This window comes from Larus michahellis, chromosome 1 (genome assembly GCF_964199755.1).
Source record: "Larus michahellis chromosome 1, bLarMic1.1, whole genome shotgun sequence".
In the NCBI taxonomy this organism is placed as follows: domain Eukaryota; kingdom Metazoa; phylum Chordata; class Aves; order Charadriiformes; family Laridae; genus Larus; species Larus michahellis.
Genome location: NC_133896.1, coordinates 68,914,665 through 68,939,288, shown reverse-complemented (window position 1 = coordinate 68,939,288; position 24,624 = coordinate 68,914,665). Strand labels below are relative to the sequence as shown.

General features: G+C 39.4%; 1 protein-coding gene across 17 annotated transcripts in view; it reads left to right on the top strand.

Moving 5' to 3' along the window:
* MICAL3 (microtubule associated monooxygenase, calponin and LIM domain containing 3) overlaps positions 1-24,624 on the top strand; it is a 163,651-nt gene that overhangs the window by 67,443 nt on the left and 71,584 nt on the right. For 10 of the 17 annotated variants that reach the window (XM_074584830.1, XM_074584880.1, XM_074584840.1 and 7 more), the window contains exons 10-23: positions 915-1,041; positions 1,558-1,651; positions 2,762-2,909; positions 4,606-4,802; positions 5,758-5,870; positions 6,341-6,403; positions 7,135-7,308; positions 8,400-8,492; positions 13,921-14,016; positions 16,215-16,271; positions 18,134-18,238; positions 20,730-20,837; positions 23,506-23,613; positions 24,283-24,469. In XM_074584830.1, coding sequence (XP_074440931.1) covers positions 915-1,041; positions 1,558-1,651; positions 2,762-2,909; positions 4,606-4,802; positions 5,758-5,870; positions 6,341-6,403; positions 7,135-7,308; positions 8,400-8,492; positions 13,921-14,016; positions 16,215-16,271; positions 18,134-18,238; positions 20,730-20,837; positions 23,506-23,613; positions 24,283-24,469 — 1,670 coding nt within the window. The remainder of the gene's footprint in view (positions 1-914; positions 1,042-1,557; positions 1,652-2,761; positions 2,910-4,605; positions 4,803-5,757; positions 5,871-6,340; positions 6,404-7,134; positions 7,309-8,399; positions 8,493-13,920; positions 14,017-16,214; positions 16,272-18,133; positions 18,239-20,729; positions 20,838-23,505; positions 23,614-24,282; positions 24,470-24,624) is intronic. The other 7 variants (XM_074584923.1, XM_074584912.1, XM_074584904.1 and 4 more) reach the window with 4 other exon arrangements.

The following is a 24,624-nucleotide window of genomic DNA, read 5'->3' as shown; positions in this document are numbered from 1 at the left end:
GTAGGTGCCCTTAAAGTACATAAGACAAAAATTCTTGCCATCCTCTATTGTCTTGTGGATATTTTTTATGATTTTTTTTTTAAGGAAGCTAAGACCTGCTTTTATTTCATGTTCTCCTAAATTGATCTCTCTGTTTCGTATAAGCCAAACAACATCTTGTTTTTCTTTGGAGTATTGAATTCTTGATGTTTTTGTCATTTTTGGTTGAATGTTATTTTGTTGACTCAAGGTGATATCTTAGAGATCAGAACTTGAGTAATTGAAAGATGGAGTAAGTAAAAGCAAAGTCTAATAGAACCTATTTTAAACTTAAGCAGCTGCAGCTTCTGGCCGTCAGGAACTGTAGTATCATTTAAAAAATTGTATAAATGGTACAATGGATATTTAAAGTTCCATTTGTTTGAATTTTTAAAGAAAAAAATGAAGATAATAATGTCGCAGTAGGAGCCAGGCTTACATCACCTTTCCATTAGACATTTGCAGACAGCAGTAAGATCTTCCCTGAGCCTTCTCTTCTGCATGCTGAACAAACCCACTTGCCTTGGCTGCTCCTTACAGGGCAAGTGCTCCAGTCCCCTTGGTGCCTCTCTTCCTGAGTCGCTCCAATGTCTCAGTGTCTTTCATGTACTGGGGAGCCCTTTCAGTTATGCTTAATGTATTATTTTCTTTGCTTCTTTTGACTTCTGGAGTTGTATTAAATTGTAGATTTTAATACACTTGTACTGAAACTTAGCTATTCAATGCCTGAAGTGGTTAGATTTTTGGTTTAAATGTTTATCTCTCCAGGATTGACTTGGCAATATTAGTAATGATGCATCTCTCTCAAAAACAAAATAAAACAAAACAACAAACCCCAAACCAAACAAACAATCAAAACAAACACCAAAACTTATTTTAAATTTTATTTTCCCCAGGGAAAGCATTTATAGGCTACTGCCTCAGACCACCCCTGAGAATGTGAGTAAAAACTTCAGCCATTACAGCATTGATCCTGCCACCCGGTATCCCAATATCAACGTCAACTTCTTGCGGCCACAGCAGGTAACTGGACAAATGGTGCTTCTGAATGCTTGCAGTCTGCATTGTCTTTCCTTAGGTGAAGCTATGCTAATGTTTTGGAAAGAGATAGTGACCTGATATGGCAGTATAGCGTGGAAGCAGTGAAAAGCCGATATATCATTCAAGAGTAGATCTCTGTACTTTAACATTCCTGTTTAAGAATTTTTGATTTTGAGAATTTTAACCTTGCTGTAATGATAAATGAAATCTGTACACGCGTGTGTGTGCGTGTGCTCGCATTTTCTTTGTAATAATCTAGCATAGCAGTCTGTCGTTGCAATTTGGTATCCACTGAGCAGCAGCAGTCAGCTAGACTGTTAAGCACCAACTTAGCTGTTTTTTCTTGTTCTGGGGTTCTTGGACTGGAGATTTCAGCTACATAAGTGTATTTGTCTTCCTTTTTGTGCCTTGGGATGGCTCCTTCTTCTCCTGCTCTCTCTGTATGGATCTTGGGTGCATGGCATGTAGGTAATTTTTTTTTTTTTCCCCTCATTTTAGGTACGCCACTTGTATAATACAGGAGACTTGAAAGACATTCATCTGGAAATAGAGAACTTTGTGAACTCCAGGACACCAAAGCTGACTCGGAATGGTAGGCCTGGCTACTACTCCATTCCTTTCAGTATTCTGGAGCTGGATCAGTGCAGGACATAGAGCAGCAAGGCTCTAAAGTATTACTTAACTGGCTTCTCTTGATTTAGAAAAAGTATCCAGCAATTGTTTTGTCAATACTCTGATTTTCCAATTTTTCAAGTTTCAATTAACATGTAAATATATTTTTGTTTGCCTAATTTCCCTTGCTTAATAATGCTGTTATAAGCATATTTGCTTACGCAAGGATTTTTTTTTCACCTCCTCTATCCTGTAACAATGTTCTTACTTAGAGTGCAGAAGCCTAGCCTGAATTCACTTTAACAATAAACTCAGAATTCTTACAAACATAACAGAAGGTATTTCTTCTGCAGTCATTCATGTTCATGCTTTCCTTTAATCTCATCTCTTAGCTTAACTGAATGAAACCTCACTTTGCTTGCATTATTCTGAAAGTTAGGTGTCTTGTGATAAGCATTTCAGTATCTGCCTACTTGTCCCGTACACGGAGGGGTATGTTGAACTTGTCCTTTTGCACACCTTGCCTTTGGATGTCCAGATAGCGTTTGGGGACTCTCAGAATGGCACTTTGCTGCTAAGCTTCCCTTTCACTGATGAATAGCTATGTAGGCTTTTGATTTGTTCTTTGGCCTGCAACCATGTCCCTTAGGCTGTAATCTTGTCAGATCTTGCAGTAAGGTAAGGTCAAAATAGGTCAGTGCTTTAAAAGGAAGCTTTCAAGAGAAAAGAAAAAGTTGCAGAAGTACATTTTTAGTTCTGCCATTAGAAATAGTATATCTGGACTTTAGAGAGCATTTGTGCTACTGTATATCCTTTTGATCATATTTAAAACAAGCCTTTGTGACTGTTTTGTAATTGCTGGGGCTCTTTTACAAGGGCTAGGGTGAAAAGCCTGGCAAGTTATAACATAGATAATTACTTTGTAGCAAATTTAGAATCCTTTCTTGGATTCTGTCCTGTATTGCTCATTGTAGAAGGAGCTTGTTGTTTACATGAAGGTTTTATTTGTTGATTCATGTTTTTTATGTTAGTTTTAGAATCCATGAAAGAGATGTTGTACATTTCTACTTAAAAATATGATTTCTTACAGAGTCTGTAGCTCGCTCTAGTAAATTGCTTAGTTGGTGCCAGAGGCAGACCGACGGATATGCTGGTGTAAATGTGACGGATCTCACGATGTCATGGAAAAGTGGCCTAGCTTTGTGTGCCATTATCCACAGATACCGTCCAGACCTAATGTGAGTAACTGGCTGTTCTGAATAACTTAAGAGGAGCAGAACATTAGTGATATTTGGAACTAATAGTGTGGAGACTGAGGCGATGCATTTGTGACTTACGGAGAAATGGACTGAAATTAATTCAATTAAAATTGATAGAAGCTAATGTGTGGTGATTCACCAGCAGAGTGAAAGGTCATAATAGCTTGATAAATATGAAAAGAAATGTGTTGTGATTTTCCCTTCTGGATGATTTGACAGAATTAATCTCCAAATTGGTACTGACTGGAAACCATTATTGACTGACAGCTCTTTTCTTTGTGAAGTTAGTCAGGAATAGTTTATATCTTCAGTTAAATTTCTTATGAACAAGTCTCTACACAGCCCTTTATAAATCTTCTGTTTAACAGTAACTCTTTTTAAAGACTTCTAGGCTGCTCTTTTTAGAAGTAGTGACCCACAGTCTAAATAGAGATGTTGCTACTGTTTGTGTGCTAAAGTGCTGATTGGATGAATGAGAGAGGCATCCTCTTACATGGTAAATTGGGTAAAACAGTGGCCAGATTCTAGAGTGGAAAAACGCTGGCTGGAACAAGTAACAGGAGCAAAGACTCTGGTACTTCAATTGAAATCTGAAACGGCTTCAACTTCCCAAAGGGACATTAAAAAAAAATAACGCTAGAGCTGTATTTGAAGACATAGCCCAGTGTAAAGCATGCTGAAAAATTCCATGGTTATTCTCTTCCGTGTGCACCGAATTAGTTCTCTATTGATGTGCTTGAGCCAGAGTTCACCACAATCACAGAATGGTAGGGGTTGGAAGGGACCTCTGGGGTTCACCTAGTCCAAACCCCCTGCCAGAGCAGGTTGCACAGGAACGCGTCCAGGTGGGTTTTGAATGTCTCCAGAGAAGCAGACTCCACCACCTCTCTGGGCAGCCTGTTCCAGTGCTCTGCCACCCTCAAAGGAAAGAAGTTCCTTCTCATGTTTAGGTGGAACTTCCTACGCTCACATTTGTGCCCATTACCTCTTGTCCTGTTGCCGGGCACCACTGAAAAGAGCCTCGCTCCTTCCTCCTGACACCCACCCTTTAAGTATTTATAAGTGTTGATAAGATCCGCCCTCAGCCGTCTTTTTTCCAGACTGAAGAGACCCACATCCCTCAGCCTTTCTTCATAAGAGAGGTGCTCCAGTCCCCTAATCATCTTGGTAGCTCTCTGCTGCACCCTCTCCAGCAGTTCCCTGTCCTTCTTGAACCTGGGAGCCCAGAACTGGACACAGTACTCCAGATGCAGCCTCACCAGGGCAGAGTAGAGGGGGAGGATGGCCTCCCTCGACCTGCTGGCCACACTCTTCTTGATGCACCCTAGGATGCCATTGGCCTTTTTGGCCACAAGGGCACATTGCTGGCTCATGGTCATCCTGTTGTCCACCAGGACTCCCAGGTCTCTTTCCACAGAGCTGCTCTCCAGCAGGTCAGCCCCCAACCTGTACTGGTGCATGGGGTTATTCCTCCCCAGGAGCAGCACCCTACACTTGCCCTTGTTGAATTTCATAAGGTTAATCAAGTAGCTTCAACTCCGCAATACGAAAAGGTTGCTGGCAAATTAATTTTAGAGATTTCAGAGAGAAAGAAAAAAGGAGATGGATCTCTGAGTTCTTTCAGAAGACTGATTTCTACTTGATTCAGTGCATGCTATCTTTCTGCCCATTGCAGAGACTTTGATTCTTTGGACGAACACAATGTGGAGAAGAATAATCAGCTGGCCTTTGACATCGCTGAAAAAGAGTTTGGAATATCTCCCATTATGACTGGAAAAGAAATGGCATCTGTTGGAGAGCCAGATAAACTGTCTATGGTGATGTACCTCACACAGTTCTATGAGATGTTCAAAGACACCATACCCTCTAGCGGTAAGGAGTTTGGGTTTGGGGCAAATGTCTCAGATTTAAAGACAGCTTCAGGATGAATGTGTGTGCTTCAGTTATCTTCATGCTTCTTCTGTATAAGTTCATGCTAGTCACTCACTAACTTTACATTACAAAAGTTGACTTCTTATTGGTGCTGATAAAGACCATGTTAGCAGCATCGGGAGCAAAAAAGTGAGTTAGTGCAAAATAATGTTCTCAAAATAATGTCCTCAAAAATTCTAAACTCACTTCAGCGCTACTAGGTAACTTTTCTGCTTTCTTGCTATTGTTGTGGGTTCATCTGTCTTGTCTAATGTGAGATGCCTTGCTAGCAGTTGTTTAATAGGTAATTGCAAAACACTGGCCAAGTTTTATATCTGTTTACTATCTGTGAATGCTGAGAGTAATTTCGGGCCAATGAGAGAATGAAAGATCAATGAAAGATCTTTGATTTGATGTGAAAGATGTAATTGCCTAACACAAACCAATATGGCCCACCATTAAATATTAATAATGTTGTTATAGCTGGTTCTTTATTAATGGTGATTTTAATTCAAGTCTATCATTCTGGTAGGGGAAAAAATTGTGTTTAATAGTCTTTTAAAAATACAGTATGTATAAGGTATTATTTCCAAAACTCTGAACGCTTCTTAAGGATACTGATGATCACGATGCTTTTTAAATACGAAAGTAAATAGAGTAAACAAACAGAGTATTTATTCTGGGTGTTTATAAACCCTGAAAGGAGAATTAATTTTGGCAAAATTAAAAAGCAGAGTAGCTGAGGAAGGTATTCATTCTAGGCATTACAATCACTTTGTACAGAAACTTAAGAAAAAAAAGTGTTATGTTAAAAAAAAAAATAAAAAATCAGTGTGTCCTTCAGTTGCGTGTGTAATAATAGTAACACAGAAATAATTTCTTGGCATTCCCTTGTCCTACCTGTTTTTGCTAACAGATGCTCTGGACCTGAATGCAGAAGAAAAAGCTGCCCTAATTGCCAGTACTAAATCACCCATCTCTTTTCTCAGTAAACTGGGACAAAGCATCTCTCGGAAACGCACTCCAAAGGTAAACATGCCACATTCTTGATAACAATTGTGTCTGTTAGGCTTCTGTCCAAGTAGGTGGTACTAAAAATACATGTGTAAGCGTGCATCTGCTATGTGTTTGCAAAAGAGCATGTGTTCATCAGCTCTTGGCATGGGACAGTATGTGACATTTATAACTGCTGAATTACATCTGTAATATGTGCTCTCAATTAGTGGCATTTCAGTCTTAAAATCCTAGCCTTGTGTTAGTACTTGGGGATATATTTTGTATTGAAATGTAACAGGTTTCTCAGTTCCCAATTAGTTCAAAGTGTTGGAATGATGTACAATTTGAAGGTAAGAATCCTCTAAAACAAATGGAGAATGAGCCCAGAGAATTAATCAGTTGTGTGACAAAGCTTAAGTGCACTGATAACATTTATCTCAGGCCAGAAAGGTATGAGAATCCTTATATTTTTTCTTTTTTTCTCCTCCTCCTTCCATTTTCAGGACAAAAAAGAAAAGGAACTGGACGGTGCAGGAAAGAGGAGAAAAACCAGCCAGTCTGAGGATGTAAGTATTACAGTAAGGAAGGTGTTAGGGAGGAAAACACATGGTAGGTTCCTTGTTCCCACTTCAGTCCTTTCATTTTCTATATTCAGACAAGATTTATATAAGATTTTTTTTAGATAAAAATTAGTCTTCAGAGGTTACACTTTGTTGTAGCTATAGTGCAAATATTTTACTGACGCTTATGAAAGAATAGTACACAACAAAGGAAATGTTGCAGTTCCCTCATGTTCTCTTTTTACTGCAATTTGATATGATGAGGACACCAAAAATAAAACTTTCAATTAGTAAAGTCATGCAGTATAGTCAGAATTTTCATTCATATTTAAACTTTAGCCTTGGTTAGTGCGAAAAGCATACATTTCTATTATGTCCCATGAGTCAGTCCTTCACTTGAAATGTTGATAGCCAAATAGGTACAAGTGAGTTAAAACTTAGTGCTTTGAGTTGTCAATGAAGGTTTGAAGATAGGCCTTTGCTTTGTGTCAGTGGATTCATGGGAGTGTTTCAGCTGTGGCCTCTTTGGTAGGTAAGTGTATCAAATAAGGTTGAAAAGATAAGTAAAGTTTAACACAACTTTGGATGACATACTAAAGGAAATTAAAATGTGAATTTTCAAGTGCAGACTAATAGATTTGTTTTCTACAGTGTTAGAAAACTGTCACAGCGAATGGGTAGAGAGGAAAAGGCGATCCAGTGGCATCTTGTTAAATTTTGATATCGCTCGTTGTTAGGAGGACATCCCGCGAAGCTACAGAGAAGAAAGGCCCACGCTGGTGAGCGCCTTGACAGAGAGGAGAATTGATGCTGCCATTGGGAATCAGAACAAAGTCAAGTCTATGGCAACCCAGCTACTTGCCAAGTTTGAGGAGAACGCACCAGTGCAGTCCTCAGGCTTACGAAGACAGGTAGGAGATGGATAATAAAACCATTTTATTTTGGAATTATGGAGGAAGATCATGAATAATAACATCCCTTGAGGTGGGATGCTCTTCTACTTCAAAGGCTCTCCTAGAGAAGAGTGAAGCTTATTCAAAAGAGAAAAATTTTAAATTTAGGCGTATAGGATAGAGAAGAACTTCCTAATAAAAGTCTGTTTCCTGTTATTGCCTGTATTATATTAAGTCATCTCTTTCAAAAACATCTTACCAGCAATCAGTTTTCTTTTATAACGACTATTGCTGTTGAGAAAGCTTTCCAGGAACATCCCATTTCTAATGTTTAAGAACTATAATTTAATTTCTGATTTGAACTTTTTCATGCCAGGTTGTATCTGTTTGTTCTTGTGAACTGTGGTTAAGTTTTGTACATGTGTGTAAGCACAGCCGATAAATGCCTGGGAGTTTCTTTACAATTGGGATATTTGTGTCATTCCCAGTGAGGCTTCCTAATAACTGCTGGTTATTCAGGATGGTATCTGAACTGCTGCAACTTCACTGTCTTTGAAGTTAGATTGAGTCAGTTCAAGGAAGTGCTAGCAGTGCAGTGTCAGCAGTGTAAGACTCACTATGGTTTAAGTGCCTGAGTTCTTCCTCTGCCGCATAGTCTGTCTGTAGCTTGTGCCAAGCTCTGTGCTGCCAAGGCCAGATTGTGAATGGGACCTGACCTAGCTACTTTAAAGTTAGGTCAACTGTATCTATGCTACACTGCACACTGGTGTTAGCAGTGTAACATAATCTCAAAATGGTGACGTTTATCCTGCTCTTTATCAATCAAATATTTCCTCAGCCACTATATATTGGCTGGAATAACCAGGCTTATTTGAAGGAACAATGAAAATGGAAAGAAGGTCTAAAAACATATGAAGTTTCCCAGTTTTGGATGTTTTTTCCCTTTTATGTTTTACTTGCTAAATGAATTCTCCCCTACCCTATTTTTTTTTCGTAAATGTTTGTCTGTCTTATTCTGTATCCCATTCCTTTGGCTTTCTTTGAGTTTCCTTTACTATTTTATCTTTCCTCCTTGGTCCCAACCCACTTTCCCTACAACCTGCATGCAGCAACCTGTCCTGCCTTATCAAGAACGTGTTCACAACCAACCATCCAGCAGACGAGAGCAGGGCCGTCTTGCTCCCATACCCCAGTGGAAACAGGTAAAGAAACTGATTATGAATACAATGCATTGCCTGCACCCAACACCGGCTATTGCTGTCCTATTTTTAAACCGGTCCTTTTCTAGCACCTTACGTGAGTCGGTTATTTTAAATAATTTAACTTTTAATGAATAAAATCAACATCTACCTTCGGTAATGATGCACGGTTTAATGTTTCAGAAGGACTTAATAAAATTTTCCCTTCCCTCTTATGCTAGTTTCAGCTTCCCAGAGTTTCAGTGGATGTTTTATCATCCTTGCCTACAGGTGCAACCTAGTGTAAACATTTTATCATCCGGAGTATGTCTAGATTTGTCTGTTGGAAAAAACCTGAAAATGTGTAAGCATTTATTGCAACCAGTGAGGTTAAAGGTGTTGTGCCATCTATGATATTAAAGCTGTTCCTTGGTTTAGATAGTAAAATCGGTTATCAGTTTTGTATTCACATGTGAAATCTTACGTGTTACACAGTTACAGGAGACTTTACTGTGATTTCCTTTTGTCTGTGACAAACCTAGCTGTCCTTGCCAGCTTTTCACATTCATTGTATTGCAGATTCCTATATTACTATAAATTAAGTAAATTCTAGGTTTTCTGCCACAGAGGGGGTCAGAATAGGGATCAACAGGAGAAAAATCAGCAGGTATCAAATTTTATTTTCTTTCGTGTGTGTTTTGGCCCAGTGTCATTACCGGTGTTTTTCTTCCATCGGTGCACTTTCGAAAACAAGCTTGTGATAATCTTTTCAGGCAGATAGGGATACTTGTCTTACTGTCTTACTCTGCTTCCACTGTTTCCCTGCGCACGTGGCCTCCTCGAATTTCTGAGAGTGTCGAGGTGCATTTTTCTGGCAGCCGTAATTTGGGGAAATATCTGCTTCTTTCTGGATGCGGTTTAATCAAAGCACAGTTTGGAGTCAAGAAGAAGAAGATGACACTAGTTTGGAAATTCACTGTTCTGCATGTTTATGGATTCATGGTGAACTTCATGTTCAAGGCATTCAACACAGTGCTGCCTGTCATGACCACTGCCATGATCTAGAAGATTTCTCTCCAAGAAAGACGACCTAAACCAGGGGAATTATTGTCAATAGGACTGTCAAGAGAGTCTTAAAATATGTCAACATTATGTTTAGGTTTCCTGACACAGTGTTTTTTCTTCTGCATTCTGTCTCATCAAAATCTTTATAGGCTAATGAGCATTTTCAGGTGGATATGCACATCGTGCATAATTAAGGCAAATTTCATTTTTTAAGAATACTTCCCAGGTAAAGGGGGAGAACCCAAAGAACCAATGCAGAAAAGCATAATATGGCTGTACAATATTAAGTCAGTTAATGAGCACTGCTTAGTTACCCCACAAAAAAAGGGAAGACAAACAATGCAGTCCAGTTTATCTCCGTTCAGAAGGTTGAAGATTTGTGTGTTAGCACTTGAGGAAGATCACGTCCCTGCAGCCTTGAGATTTGTATTTGAACCTGCCTTTTAAACTTTATGAAAGTTTTATAATTAAGCCTTTATGGTGAAACACAAAAGTTTTTGTCATCCTTATGTAATTGATCAAAAAAAGCACAAACTTTTGTTTCTTGCTTTTATGATGAGGATTTTCTTCTCACCAGAGGGCAGTTTGTTGTTGATTTTGTTCGTGTTTTTGCTTGCACTACATGATTAACAAAAAAAAACAACAAGGGGAGGGATGGGGGAGAGAAAAAAATTCCTTCTGATCTCCCTCAACATTGATAGCATCTCCATATAGGCAGCAGTGTAGGGCAGATCTTTGAAAATTCTTTCTGTAACAATTATGCTTTCAGAGGACTTACATTGTTTTATTAAATGCTGACTTTGCTTGCCTTGTGTGGATGATTTCCTTCTCAAGATTACAGCTGGGGGTGATCTTCCCTTAATAGGCTTTACTGTGTCAACAGAAGATGGTTGGTTCTTGGGTCTATGTTTCATGCTGGATTTTGCAGTGCTTTTCATTTGACAAATGAAATGGAGAAGAATAAAACTTGGCGTCAAGGATGCAAAATCTGCAGGATACAGTAGGATCAAAGAAAAAATTGATACAGTCCCTATTCCAAAGGTTTCTTATTACTTTCCTGGAGAAACAAAGAACATCAGTTGTCTTCATTCAAAAGCTATGGGAGAATATAGAATCATTTATTCTTGACTGATCAGAGGTCAGGTGAGGCACGAAGCCATCCGCTGAGCCAAGCAGCCAGCTCTGCCAAGCTTGGACAGAAATCCATCCTGCAGGAAGTTGTTGCTGAAGCAGTGCTTCAACTGGCTGCTGAGATTCCTAATTCTGGTTGCTTAGGCATGCAGAATCTAATAGCTGTGAGACTCTGTGTTACTATGGTACTGAAATGGCTTTCTACTGTGACACTGGGCACTCTAGCTACAAAGCTATTTCCTGGGCCACAGATTACCAACAGTGGAGTTGGTGCAGGGTACCAGTACATGCCACTGGAGATACAGCAAAGGATTAGTATTGCTCCTGACAAGCTCTTTAGGGAGGATGTAGGTTTACTGGAAGGAGCTGTTCATGAAGCTATGGGAAAGGGTTGTCTTGTTTGGCACAGGTGTCAGAGCGAGCAGAAACTTCAGTCAGTGACTGCATATAAGATATATCACATAGTGAATACCTTCTACTGAAGAGTCCTTTGAAGAGGAGCAAAGCAGTTCTTCAGGGGACACAGTGGTGATGTGTTATTCAGGGAAACCACAAGTTGTCTAATGTTCTTGCCAGTAGACAGAATGAAGTAGAGGCCCTCAGGCATCTTTGGGAGAAGGGAAGTTTTGCATCTCATGTTTGATAGATTTGGTCCTGCATGGAAGGGGAAAGTATACCGCAGAAGCATAAGAGTGATTGCAGGGGAGAAACCACACAGTTGCAAAGGACGTGTTCTGGGTTGGACCTCCAGTTTTGATGGAAAATTTACATCTGCTTTGGGCTATTTCCTGCCAGTGTCTGTCAGATAGACTTCTTTAGCTGTACCTGCTTATCAGTTTATGTCTAGAACCTTGCTTTGACCTGGAGTTAAGAGTTATGAGGCCAGAAGTTTCAATGGGTTTGTCAGGCAGACTGTGTCTGTTACAGGTGGGGTAGAGGAGACTTACTAAGACAGGATTCCTAGAAAGAGTTAAATCCTGGCAGAATCTGTTCTGAAGCAGTTTTTACTTTTGTCACAAGACCTGTAATTGCTATCTCTCTTGAAAAAGGGGAAAACCTTCAAAAGATCAAGCAGGTTAAAAACCTCACCAATCTGTAGCTCACAGCATTCTGTGTGGCCTGCATTTTCCTCATGAACTGGATGACAGGGTTTGCTTTATTGAGCTACACTTTGAGAATGTTGAACTGTGTTGGCAAAATTGGTTTCGTGCTATTATGAGCACCTCAGCAGCAGCTAGCAATGCATGAAGATACCATTAAGTGTACTTGTACAGTGGATATGTGTGTAATTTTTTATGTGATGGTGATATCTCCTAAAAAAACTGGTTTGTGTTTCATGGTGTGGTGATTAATCTCAAACAAATGCCTACTTGTGTAAAAATATCTTCCATGATGTGTTATATTGCTTTCCAAGCCGTTTTGGCTGCTTTTGGGAAAGAGCATCTCATCAGGGATCATGAAGCCATTGAAAAGATATGTGGTCTATCCAGAAGAGGATCTCACTGTTTGGGTATGGTGTGGGAGACAAGCCTTTTAATCTGAATTTTGTCCTGGCCTTCCAGACTCTCAGCTTATGGCCTTCAGCAGTTTTCTGCTATAGTTTCATAAGTCTCCTAACAGCGGCAAGGTATGTGTGTAATACATAAGCTTAAATCACTGTTGTGTGCAAAGGTGCTTGTAAGATGGAGATCACATGTCTTTTGGTGAAAATCCTTTCTGCTTCTGGAGGTCTGATGCTTGTTCTTTTGAGTTGGTCCTCTGAAGTACGAAAAAGGTGCAGCAGTACTACCTCTTTTCAATAATTCTGATGGAACTGTGGTTTTTGAAGATATACAATGACTTGAGATGACCATAGTCAGCAGGAGCTGACTAAAAGAAGAGAATGCATAACACCAATGATTTCTGCAAACATTGTTTTTCCTATTTTGTTTCTTATTTAAATTTGTTGATATATCTTTCCTCTTTTCTATATCCATCTTTGTCTTTGCGTGCTCAGAAATGCATCCTACTGGAGGACTGAACATGTACTGCATATACCTGTACAGTGTTATATTCTGAGATCTGCCATGGAAAAATACACAAGTTTGTGAAAATGTTAACATTTGAAATGCAAAGCTAGCCGTGGTCAGATGAAAGTCCATGAACAGCTGTAGTGGTTGAAAATGTTATCACCTTTTTGGCTAGAAATTAGTGGCTTCACAGCTAAGCCTTTTGAAACAGCATATAAATGTTCCTCATCCACTTCAGCGCAAAGTCATGTGCTTTAGTTTAAGCTGCTTGTAGCATGTGTTTGAATTGGAAGAGGTTGGTTTTTTATTTTTTTGCTGAAAGGGAAGAGAACACGCAAACAGATATTTGTGCTAGCTCAGCTGTAAGGGCAGTAAGGAACATCTGTAATATCTTTATGCCTCATCTTTGGAGGTTATCTAATAGTGGCTTTGGATGCACAGCATTTTTATTTTTTTTTGGTAATGCGACAATTTCCAGATATGCTCTGTTAGTTAAGAACTCAAAAGAAAAGGAAAAATCAGGCAGAAAATACACTAATAATTATTCAGTGATGGAGAAAAGACTGTACATAGTAAGAAGTTACAGAACTAGAAAGGCATGTTTTCTGGCATATTAAAATGAGGACATGTATGTGCATTGTGTAATATTCAGACTATTAGATACGTCTACATTTTAGCTATAAAACAGCTGTATTTCTGTTCTAGTAGAATGACGGAGTACAGTTTAACTTGCCCAGTTGGTTCAATATCTGCAAGTTATAGAGGAGGGATGTGAAGCTGAGAACAGAATACTATGACTTGAGTTGTATTCCTAATGAACTGCAAGCAAGAGTAATTAGGTCAACAGGATGGATAGCTTTAAACATTGCAAGTCACACAGCAATAAGTATTTTTTCATGAAGCAAAGAGAGCAGTCCAGCTGTGCTATGGAAAGTTCCAAGTTGTACCTTTCACTGATTGTAAGACCTTGAGTCAGAAACTCAACTGATGATTGATACAAGTACATGTTGGCTGCTCCTGGAAGTATCTGTCAAATGGACATGTGATCATGTGGCTACGGGTGAAAACCTTTGGTCTTTCAGCTTCAGATAAAATGTAGCCTTAGGTCATTCCTGAGAGATGCGAGTTAAGGATCACAGTGTCTCAGTTCACATGTTCTGGCCTGTCTCACCAAAGCCAATGGTAATGTTATCTTTTTTCTACCATTATTATGATTTTTTTTTTTCTTCTTCTGTTTTAAAAAAAAGATGAGGAGTAAGGAACGTTCTCGGACCTGCCCCAAAAAAGTGATCATGCTCTCTTCTTCCACTCCACCTTCCTCTCCACCATATCCCAGGCAGCAGGTGATTCCCTCTGCATGCTCTGTCCCTCTCTCTTCATTACTGCTTGTACAAGCGACTAGATCAGTTACCGGATATCCCATTTACAAATGCATTTCCAGCTTTCTTTTTTCAGATGACGATAGGGCTTCATCAACCTCTTAGATTAGAAACACAGGTTGGCATTAGCTCACCAGAAGTATGATTATCATGATTATCTGATGCATGGAGACTCTGAGATTTTACTGTAAGGTAATCTGTAATTAAAGTAGCCTTTTCCAGTTTTGAGTTGCAGCAAAATAGAAATTAAATATTTGGAGTAGTGTAGGGAAAGAAAATGCAACTTTTCTCTGTTTCCGCTCTTCATTTAAACAAGTGTGAATGAAAATTTGCCCTTGTATTCATGAAACTTTCAGGATTACTTGTATGAAGTGCCTTTTCAGGGTGTGGTAGTGGCCTGCACATGTCCAGTGTGCTCTTCCTGTTTCCCCCCCCCGCCCAAGCCTTTGTCTCACAAGAGTTTCTGTTCAGTCTGCCTGAGTTTGAATTTGGAGCAGTGAGAACTGTTCTGAACAGAGTGTATAAATGTGCATCCAGATGTTTGTGCACATGTGTTTTGTTGTCCTTCTAGTTAAATATTACCTGAAATTCTTTAATATTTGTGTCGTCTTGTACAGGGTCATCGTGCTTCTTTGAGCTGTATCATTTTTTAAGCTGTTGTTTTGTTTCCTATTGCAGTAATAAATTCCATTCCTCCCTGATTAATCCTGAACTAACCTTGAGGTGATAAAAAGGCAGCTGCAATAGACCTCCCATAACTTTAAATAGGAATTGTACAAATAAATTTCCCCATAGGTGAAAGATGTTTCTTTGCGGAACGCTTGTATGCCTATAAACTCTGTAAAGGCATGTTACCTTTTAGCAGAGTAGATAAGACTTATTCTTGGACGTAGTTTGACTTGCCTTATTGCTGTGATTTCTCAGAGTGTTGTTACATGTTAATTTGGTCTAATTATTGTCAGACTCTGGAGCACACATTCTCCTCTGCATCTCAGATGTCTGCATCTGCAAGATAGGTCAGGTCTGCTTACTGATGTGATCTAAACCTGTCCTAACAAAAAAGTGGTTAGTTTTCTGGCACACTGTGGACAGCATGGTGCACGAAAGGGTACAGGAATGGACATCTATGTAGAATGGGTGGGGAAAGCCCTTTTCATAAGCAAAACCTGCGTTTAAACTGAATTGTGTGTAATATTATCAGATGATGTGATAGCTAGCTGCCTTCCTCTTCTCAACATCCTTTGAAAATTTTGACAGATACGTTTTATGAGAGAAGAAGGGTTTTCCCTAAGCTTACAGGTAGAGAAACTAAGGCAGTTAAATGCTGAGTTTTACTTTTTAATCCGTGGTGTGGGATTAATTTTTCATATAGAGAAATTGGCTTTCAGTCACTAAGAACCCCGTAGCTCTGTATTTTCCCTCTCTAGCTTTTCCAAGTGTTTGTTTGTCCTGTGTCTTTTTGGTTGCCTAGTTCAGTCACGAGAGCCAACTACTGCTGGGTCCAAGTGTACTTTGACCGTTTTCTATGTTGTGTCCTGTAGGAAACCTTTTTTGTATGTTGTCTTTCTCAAACAAATAATAATAAGAAAAAACCTTGGTTTCCTCTTAACTCTGAGGGATTTTTACCACCTGTGCTACAGAACTGATCTGCTAGACTCAATTGAGAGGGGTCTGCTTTTGGAAACATTCTTTTTTCCTTAGGAATGACTTCTTTTCCTGAAGTTGTCCTGGCCCAGGCCTCATAGTGACTCAGATGTATCTATGTCCTTGTTACACTGATATCTTTTAAAACCTGTACCTCTGCGCTTCTAATGCATTCATTCTGCCACTTCTTTTAAACTTTCCATTTCCTTCCTTTGATCTAACATCACAGTATGAGTTTACATTGAGTGTCTTACCATCTTTATCGTACTAATTCCATTACATTGTGTTACTACATTGTGGCTTACTGACCTATTATGGATATATATGGATTGTTTTTAAAATTTTTCCTACAGGATCCAAGTTGTTATTGCCATTTTTAGAATATTTTTCTTAATGAACTGTCATGCTATTGTTATGGCCTCTTTTCTGTCTTCATCATAAGAAAAATTAGATGAAGTGTGTTTTGACTGGGAAGTTGGTCTGTGGTTGTTAATTAAGCTCACAATTTTTGCCTGCAGAGAAACAGGGAACCTGGTGCCGACTATCCTGGGGAGCAGAGTCCCAGACAGGAAAGGGTAAAGAGCATGAACAAATGGCATGGATGCTGATGACACAAGGCTGTGGTGGATGTGTGTAATACGGAGAGCAAATGTACTGGGTAGTGAAACACACTTATCCTAATGCTGCTGTTAACACGCTGGAACTGCTGAGAGTCAATTAGGAGTGATTATTTCTGCGCGATACCCACAAAAATGCATAACAGGCCCTTATCAAGTTTGCTACATGCTTTTATTTTGCCGTAGATCTGGCACTTAAGCTCTTCCCATTCCTCTTTTTCTCTTACACCTCTTTATTGAAGTATGCTGTGGCTTTAGCAGAACAAGAGGAGTTATGTTTTGTGCTAATTCATGCGAACATGGTTGCATTGTTTCCACTGCTTGCTTTCTGGATGGTTAAACAACTGGCATTCCATCCTGCCTCCTACAGGCCAAAGTAAAAGGAAAAATGATGAGGCATTATTTAGCTTAGAGACTTTGAAGCCTTCTTGACAATGAAATATTCAACAGTCTGCCTGAATGGCTCAGTATTATACAGAGGCATGGGAAAAGAAAAGATAGGCACTCAGAAGAATTGGTTGATTTGAATTCATATTGACAAATTAATTGACGTTCCAGTAAAGGCTTTGAATGAATTAAGTCATAAGTGGTAGCCAGCTATAAAACTGTTGCAACTTTCAGAATGTGTTCTAACAAAAGACTCTTGTGGGCTGAATGTTTTCTGACAGGCAGTAGAAAATGAATAAGCGTGTGTCTGCAGTGACACAGAAGCCCACAGCTCTATAATAGGCCCTAGTTTTGGTGAAAATGATCTAGTAGGAAGGAGTAGGTGGAACTGAAAGCAGCTGAAAGTAGAGAGCGTTATTGATGCATCTGAATGGGAAAAGTGTTTCTTGTAAATTGGGTGTGAACCCAATTTTATGTTCTGCTTTGGAGAACAGTTAGCAATAGGTATCGGCACCCTGGCATTCTTGACAGATCAAACCTGATGTTTCTTCATGCATGCGTTTGTAGTTCCTGGTTCATTTACTTTTGAGCTCTACAAACAAATTAGCTGAAGACTGTGTGATATTGCAGATGTCACTCCTGTCCTGTACAGGAGGCCACACGCCAGGTCTTTTTTCCATGTCACACAACAGTCTAAGAATGTTGATATGAAAGACCAGAATAGCAGAGGTGTCAAATATTGTGCCTGGAATGTGTTGACATGACAGTGCAGTAAAAACAAGTAGGGCAGTGAAGTTGCAGAATGAAAACTGGCAACTTCTGTCGTAGTTTGATTTTGCTGTGCTTTGTTTCAGCCATCCAGTCTCATTAAACATTGTCTCTCTGGAAAGTACAGCATTCACTTTTCATATACCAGTGGAGACAAACTCATTCTTTATGAGAGCTGAAGTACGTTGCCCTAAAAGATGTGTTTCTGTGCACAAAATCTGAGAAACACAAGTATGTGCGGGCTTAGATGTGTAAAGGAAATCCTTGAGAATTGAGAACTATGGTGAAATAAGTTGGCGAATAAGCTCCTTTGTGCATGATAAAGCTACTTTTTTTTTTTTTTTTTTTTTTTGGATGGTAATGCCAGAGAAAGAGGCCACACGCTTGTTTGGTTTTGGCTGCAGCAGTCCTAGGTGGGAGAGTTGTCAATAACAACTAATTCAACTCTTTTTTCGTGGCCTTGAGGGTCAAAACTTAAATTTCATAATTAGAACAGTAGACCATGGAAATAAATAATAAATAAATAAAAACAGTCTTACATGGGAGCTCCTCTTACTGTTCTGCATGTGAATTTCATACCTTTTTGTCTCGCATTTCAGTGTCTATTCCTTTTGGGGGCTTTTTTTGCTGGTTTGTTTACTTCCTCCTCCTTCCTCATCTCACAGAGATCTCCTCGTTTATTTTCTGATGACCAAGTGCCTGAGAATGTTGAACAAAGGGCATGTCAGCTAGCTGCCCTCCTGGAGTCCAGACCTGCAGTGAGGCATCAGGTGACTACAGCCCTGCCTATCTGGTGTCCAGTGTGGGATTCTGGGTACCGGTGACATCTGGGGTCAGAGGGATAGAAAAATTCACCAAAATACGATGACCATTGCTGTGCAGTCATGTGGTTAAAAAGACACAGTCAAGTCTGTTTTGTGTAGTATTTTTATCCTGCTTGCCAGTTCTTAACTGTCTCCTTGTTTGATGAATGGCAATGTTTCTGTTTCTCGAAACACAATAAGGTAAAAAACAGCCTCCAAACTTCAGAGTACATGCTGAAAACCAGCTGCACTCTAGATAAAATCATCTCACAGTGGTTGTTTACCAGTCAGTTGCTTACAAATTTTACTTGCTTCTGGAAGCAGAACATTCACATTTTCCAAGCCTAATTCCTGGCTCTGAAGTACTACTTTTGTGTCCATACTTCCTGTATACTTATTTCCAACGGTAGAGTTGGCAGCTTGTGCAGATTTTCTTTGATTCCAGTGTACGCTTCTGTTTTGGTTTGGTTTTGTGCTTAATTTTCTCTCCCGTGTGTCGTCTTTGGCATATGGGAGCATGCCAGTTTGAACAGCGGTTTCTTTAGCTTCTAGTTGCTTGCTCCAGTCTCTGTTTTCAGTTATCTTCAATGGCATTTGGCAAACTGGAGAGTGCTTTTGGAAAACACCATCTACATAAGTGATTTTTTCATAACTTATTGTTTTGAGTTCACCATCCAAAATCAAGTTCTCTTCTTGGGCTGGAGTATAAACAATCCCAGAACTTTTGCTGGTGGGCATAACTTTTCCAAGCCATGTCAAAAGGAAATTTATAACATTTAGGTTACTTTCAGTTGCTGTTCTTTTGGGGATGCTGTCTTTGCTGATAATTAAAGTCAGTGAAACTGTTCTCGAGGAAAGAAGAGTGAACCTTTGGCTGGATTTGGGGTAGAATTTGGGCACACAGAAGACTGGGTAAGAAGACTAATTTCAACATATTAACATCCATTTGTTTATGGGTAACACAACTGAAGATGTTAGGCATAATCCAAGGACAGCGTGCTCATGTGCGTTTCCTTATTCAGTTGGAATAATGATACAGAAATGAGCATCTAGACCAAAACATCTTGTTCCTACCTTTTGTGTTGCGGTCTAGTACTTTTAAGCTCCTTTTGAGGGTGGAAGAGATTAAGAGCATTACAATGCAAAGACAAAAATTATTTTTGAAACTAATTTACGCATAGTGCAGAATTAAGGAGCAGAGAAAATACAAGGGAGATGGAGAACACAAAGTAGAGGTAGGATAAAGTGGGTAGGGCAGAGAGGAAAAAGAGGAAACAGATGTTGGAACACTGCAGGCAATGGTAGATTATGATGTGGGATTTAAGGGAAGAAAAGAAAAGTAGAGCAGTAAGAGAAAGAAAGCTTAGCAAAGAAGCACATTTTCAGAAAAGAAATTTGATTAAATGTTGATGATCTTAAGTACAAAAAATCTGTGTATAAAATAGTTATATTTCTTTAAATTGGGGAAATTGTGAAGGCCAAGCTGTTTTGCATTTTGTCCAGTAGATTTAATCTTGAGACTAGGCTATTCTAAGTGGCTAGAAATAGCTATTTTTGTGGGTCATGCAGCTATGTGACTCTTATTTTTCCTTTTTATAATAGAAAACAGAACTTTCTTGAAAAAGGGTCAAATTTTGGAAATATGCATAATTTCTCTTTCTAGGTTACACTTTCTAGGAATGCACAGTTTCTACCAGCACTATTTGTCTGATACTTCCAGCTATTGTTTTTTTTCCTGTTTATGTTAAGTGTTTCTTGGGAGATAGCTATAACGAGCCATGGAGATAATGAGGGGTATGTTGGAAGACCAAATCTCAGGTTCTCCTGTGAGGAGCTAGTTTCAGAAGGATGCAGATCCTCAGTTTGGGATTTATTGCTTGACATTTGATAAGCAAGAGTAGCAGATTGTTTTATATTGTTTCATTCTTTGTAGTGTGATGTTTCCAATCTGCTTACAGTAAAGTTTAGGTTGGAAATTTGCTGCTAATTACTGGCAATGCTTACAAGTTAATTTCCTTCTCTTCCATCCCCAAGGAGAGCAGGCTTTTTGGTTTATATAGTTAAAATATAGAAGAGGTTTCACATGGCCTGAAGTACAGTCTTCGTGCCTTGGGCCAGTAATACAGAACAATGGGAGATACAGGTGGAAGAGCTGAGCAAATTGATTTGGGATCTTTGCCAGTGGCTTAGTAGGTTGGGTTACAGGAGGCTGGACATCTGTGGAAGTACGTAACTGCTTCCAAATGGTCCTAAATAACTTAAAACCTAATAAAAAACAAATTAAGCCTCACTAGGGAGAAAGTGAAGATACACTGGATATTTTCCTCCACGTTATCCTACAAGAGTCTTTAGGACAATTTTTTTGATGGTGGGCAGAAGGACCTGAGTTTTTTTCGTTTTCTCCTCTCTTCCCTCTGTAGCCATGTATGATTGCTTTGATTTTTATTTTATTTTTTAGCCTGAGACTGAACCGTCTCGCCGATTCTTTGTTGACCAGTGGGAGCTCTCCCTTAGCCTCCGTTCTTCTAATCGCCCTTCTTCACCTTCATCTGACTCTCTTCGACAGGTAGCATTAGCCTGAGCATTGCAAGGTGCACTCAGCTGTGTTCGCTTGCTGCACCCTGGTCCCACCAGCCAGGGACACACCACAAGAGATGGCTAGGCTTGCAATGCTTCACCTGCAGAATGGCAATGTCTGTGCATATTCATGCACAAATGAGAAGCCAGAAGCAGCCTGTGGCATAGCTTGGTTATTGTCATAAAGCTATACAGCAGTTTGAAACTAAATATATTTAACGTTTGACGTAAATGAAAAGCTTGTGGTACATCTCACTCTCAAACGAGTCTTTCTGAGCACTGATAGTCCTGGCTTTGCAGTAAAGATTTCTTGTTTTGCTTGCTTCTTTTGTTGAGATCTTGGGCCAAACTATAGAACGAGTTTGTGCATACGTGCTTAATGGACAGTGTGAAATAAAAAGTACTTTGGCTTTCTGAAAAATCACTGAGAACTTGAACTAATTAACAGTTGTCATACATAAACACCAGGAACTTGGTTTAACCTAATCTGGAGTGGGTTCTATGCCCACTCTTGAAAATTTTGCAGAACGTTGTATATCTTTAAGGCTTTTGCCCATAGGAGGAAAGATAAAATGCTTCATTTAAGACCCAGTGTTAGGCCAGGTGTGATGTATAGGAACAAAGCAAAACAAATCGGAAACACAGAACCCCAAATCAAAAATTCATCAACTAATTTTCCCGCAGCAAATAGTCCAAGGTAACGTGAGTTAAGATTAGCATAATCACTTTTTAAGCATGGAACTTCATATGTGCTGATAGAAATTTAAAGATCCTGAAGCATCTGCAATTAAGGTTGGATGAAGGTTTCAGAGCAAACTTGTTCAGTGGAAACCTGGTTCAGCTAAAAGAAAAATTTTCCTGTGGAAAAGCTTGAACTGCCTTTTAAGAAAATCTAAAAAGCCTCAAAAGTTTCTGGTCTTTTAGAGGAAAATTGAAAACTCCTGGCCAGGTGATTATGGTTGTCAGTTAAAGATCAATGTTGAATGAAAGGAAGAAAGTTTTTCCAGTGGGCACCACTTTGAATGTAATATTTGACAAGATATGATGTATGACATTGAAAGGCAACTCTGCACGTATGTGTGTGCACACATTAGCTGAGGAAGAATATGGAACCTGGAAAATTTTGAAAGAAAAATGATGTGTTGTTTCTTGCATATATAAATACTGTGAGTGCTCTACATTTTGCGGTGGAATCAGTAGACAAGTAGAAGTTCTTTCTGGGTAGAAATAAACCCTCATTACTGCAGTGGCACAGAGCTTAAGGAATTGGGACTTCAGTGACGGCAGTGGTAATCTCTGATGGCTGAGCACTCCATTTTCAAAATCTTTTTCCCCAAAGTACCACCCGTTCTGTGGTGAATTTCAGTTTTTGTGGTGCTTCCTGCTGTTCTCATGTCTGAACATGTGAAGGTCTTACACATTCCTAAAAGGCTAATAACCACATGTGTGCAATTTATGCTGGTTTATTAGTTATGGGGAATAACTAGTGTGCTTCAAACAAGTTCTGCTATATGACTAAAGGGGTTTTGAGATACGACCTTAGTCCTTTCCTTCAGAATACTCGTATCTTTGGTATTTTACTCTTGCCAGAAGCTGGAGCGTCTCTCTTATGATCCTTCATTTCCTGAGGAGACTCCAGCTAGAAAAATTCATAATGCTTCTTAGTCTGGAAAAGGAAAATTGCTTGGCGTGCTCTTTGCTGCTCTGAGTCAAATACATGGCGTTTGCAGTGTGATTTTGCTAACAGGGATGTAACCACATAATTTTCTTAACCATGTAATTATTGCCAACGGTTGTAATTATTTCCTGTGAAAAACACTTCCTCTGCTGCTGCAGTGACTGAACTTGACTGGCAAACACCCATTTTGTACCATCTAAAGTAACAGCCAACCTGCCTAGATTTATTGGAATATTGAAGGGGTTTTAGATATCCAAAGTTATGGAGTCAGTTAATACCCATGATGGAGAAAAGCCTAGTCATAAAGCCGTGATCACAGTTGAGCAAGTATATGTTCCAGATGTATGCAGGTATGGCTTTAGTGCATTGGATGAGGCTCTCACATCTTTTTTGATATAATCTTCAAATATAGCATTGGAAGAATTCACATTTTTGAATCACTACGAGTTCCTCAGTTAAGGATTTCTCCCTGCTCTGAATGCTCTGTAAATGAATTCTTTCCAGTTGCTAAGCATATAAACATGCTGTTGTGATCAACATGTTGCATTAGACTATGTAACATGTCTTCTAAAATATCTTTGTTTCTGATGCCAATTTTACCTGCAACCTAAAATCTTAACCTGTATTTGGCCTCGTCTTTGAGAAGTGTCTATGCTTAGGTTTCCAGGTGCAAAATACCCCACAAGCAAGAGTAAGATCTGCTTTCTTCATCATCATAGTATTTCTAGAGCACTTAGAGAATGCAAAATGCAAGGAGCCTTTTCCATTGTTACAGTTGACCCTGGACTGTAGTGGTGACTTCTGATGACACTAGCTTTGCTATTATTACTTGTCACTTCATATTGTCCACTGTCTTGGCATGATTTGACCTCTCTGCACCTTTTCACCACCTAACCTATTATAATTTTAGTCATTTTTTTAATTTGATTTTTTTTCCCTTTTCTCACTGCCCTATTGTTTTATTCCATCCATCTGGTAGAAGTATATAAAGATGTACACAGGCGGAGTGAGCTCATTGGCTGAGCAGATAGCCAATCAGCTTCAAAGGAAAGAGCAACCCAAAACCCTTCTAGACAAGAAGGAACTGGTAAGACGATGTACAGAAGATGATGCGTGTTTGTGATTAGATGTACTGTAGATCTGAAGTATTGTGAGTGTGCAGTTGTTTCTACCACTGATGGAATCTGTTGTAGCTTTGTGAAAGACTTCCCTTTCTCTATCCACCCTCACTCTTGTCCTCATTTTCCTTGCAAAATGTTTTAATCGAACCTCAGTGTCCAAGAGTTCTGCATATATATTTGAGAAACTGCTTGTCGTATTTATGAAGATGTGTTTGATCCACTGGGGCTACTTCTGCATTATTATTTTCTGGAGGTGATGCTGATTTTAATAATGTAGGTCTAAGAACTGCTGTTTGAGGGTTTCTAATGGTTTTGGCTTTCCATCGTATGCCTCCTTCAGTCATTTATTTCAAGGTCATCATTAATAGTGCTGGTGTCTGCTCTTCCATCCAGAGTTTAGCTTATTCCTGACATATGTAGGCATGGCATCCTAGGACCACCTTCCTTGGACAATAAGGTTAGTTTCTGATGCCCTGGTTAAACCTGTCAAATGTGTCCAAGAACTGTACCATCCATGTGGGAAAAACTACAGCATCCAGATGCTCCTGTATCCACATAAATGAAGAGATAATATGACCATGCAGTCTTGGTGAGGCTGGACACACACAAATTTTGCCATGCCTATTTCTGTCTAGGGCTCACTCAAAAAGGAGTTCCCCCAAAACCTGGGAGGCAGTGATGTCTGTTACTTCTGCCGCAAGCGAGTCTATGTGATGGAAAGACTGAGTGCTGAAGGCAAGTTCTTCCACCGCAGTTGCTTCAAGTGTGAATACTGTGCGACAACTCTGCGCTTGTCATCTTATGCCTATGATATTGAAGATGGTAAGAGAAATTGCCTTTTTGTCTGAATTCTCTTAACTGTACTGGAAGTCAATCTAGTGATTTCACTGCTTTCTTTGCTTAAAAATTATTTGGTGAAGTTAGGGAAGAGAGTAACTTCTGTTCCAAAGACACCATCTCTGAAATTGTTGAAACTA